General features: G+C 33.1%; 1 protein-coding gene across 9 annotated transcripts in view; it reads left to right on the forward strand.

Annotated features, from left to right (window-relative positions):
- LOC102677825 (collagen alpha-2(IX) chain-like) overlaps positions 1-1513 on the forward strand; it is a 342768-nt gene that overhangs the window by 20913 nt on the left and 320342 nt on the right. For all 9 annotated transcript variants that reach the window (XM_006624995.2, XM_006624997.2, XM_006625000.2 and 6 more), the window contains exon 2: positions 1104-1174. In XM_006624995.2, the coding sequence (XP_006625058.1) occupies positions 1104-1174 (71 nt within the window). The remainder of the gene's footprint in view (positions 1-1103; positions 1175-1513) is intronic.

Raw genomic sequence — 1513 nt, forward strand, 5'->3', positions numbered from 1 at the left:
TTAGATTTCCTTTTCACCGAGGCTACTTACGCTAAATAAGTTCGTTGTATACAGTAGCAATTTTCCTGGAGCAAATTTTCAACACCTTTTGAAGGCTTGCTTTTTCTCCAAGAGATCGCATTAACGAAACAGGTTTCAGCGAACCCAATTTTCCGCCGACCTACCAGCCATGCCCTGCCCTTAAAGTCTCAAGAGATGGACCTTATTGTTTTTCTCTGTACAACGATAATGTTTCGAATCGTTTTTGCGCTAATCACGCGCCTTTCTTTCACGAGATCCCGTATCTCTTCCCCGTGAAAACGTTACAACCCCTATTTAGCCATTTTAATCGCTATCATTCCGGTTTTTTATCCCACGATCTGTTTTTACCCGGCTACTTAACTCGATGCTCGGCTCATTGTTGCATCTAAATAGAGTGTACCGAATAATAGGTGATTCTCTGGATGTTGGAATGATATGAAGAATATTGCAGGAAACGTTTAAATAGGTCTTTGTACCTCTGGAAAATTATTCCGGATTTTAGCTTTGTTTCATTTTTTGATGACTCTTTTGGAAAATAATAGCATTTTTGAAATTTATTTCTATCATTAACATTTTATTCAATCTTTGATAAAATTTTATAATATTATTCGTATAGATTTATTTAAAATGTCTTCGTTATTATTTCACTAAGATTTCCATTTTTAATCTTGAGATGTGCTTGAATTTAATTAGTTATTATTTATAAATTGATTTTTTTAAATATATGGTTTATATCTATGGATAGAAATAAGAAAGGGTTGTGATCAAAGTATTATTTAATTTATAACTAAACAATTAATAACTTTCGAATAAAATATTATCAAAAATAGTGTATTGGAACAAAATGAGTAATATTATGAAGAAAATATTAATATTTTTAAAAAATTCCAAATTCTTCTAAATATTTTACTAATCTTACTCATATAATGGAACATAATATTAAATTTGAATAATTATATAAAAAGAAAGAGAGAAATAGAAAAGAAGAAAAACGAAGACGAATTCTACAATTCTAACAAGTATTCATTAGATATTTAATGGAACAAAGCAAGGGACTAACTTTAGGAAACGTTTAATTTCAGATTGCAGTCGCTGATATTCGCCTTGTTCTGTGTGACGCGCGTCAACGCGGACTTTTTCGCCGAGAAGAAAGGTAAGTGTCAGTTCATTCAACGATAATGGGCCGACTCGGAGGGGTTGGTGATTCAGAGATTCGAGGACCATTTGTCCCTCTCTGCCCTTCCAGACGTCGTCTACTATGACGATCCGCGGTACAAAATTCTCAGGAGAGCTCTCCACTCGTCAAGAACTCCTCGAGAATATTCAGCGGGTTTTTTACCAATCTTTCCCGCCAACTTCCAACGTTATTCATTTTACGTGAGCAACGATTCGCTCGTAACAAGTTATGCGGAATTTCGTTGCTTTCTATCATTCCAATTATTTTTCCTTTCTTTTTTTTTTTTTTTTTTTAAATTTAATAATTTTCATTTTT

This window comes from Apis dorsata, unplaced genomic scaffold (genome assembly GCF_000469605.1).
Source record: "Apis dorsata unplaced genomic scaffold, Apis dorsata 1.3 scaffold_1204, whole genome shotgun sequence".
NCBI classification, from domain to species: domain Eukaryota; kingdom Metazoa; phylum Arthropoda; class Insecta; order Hymenoptera; family Apidae; genus Apis; species Apis dorsata.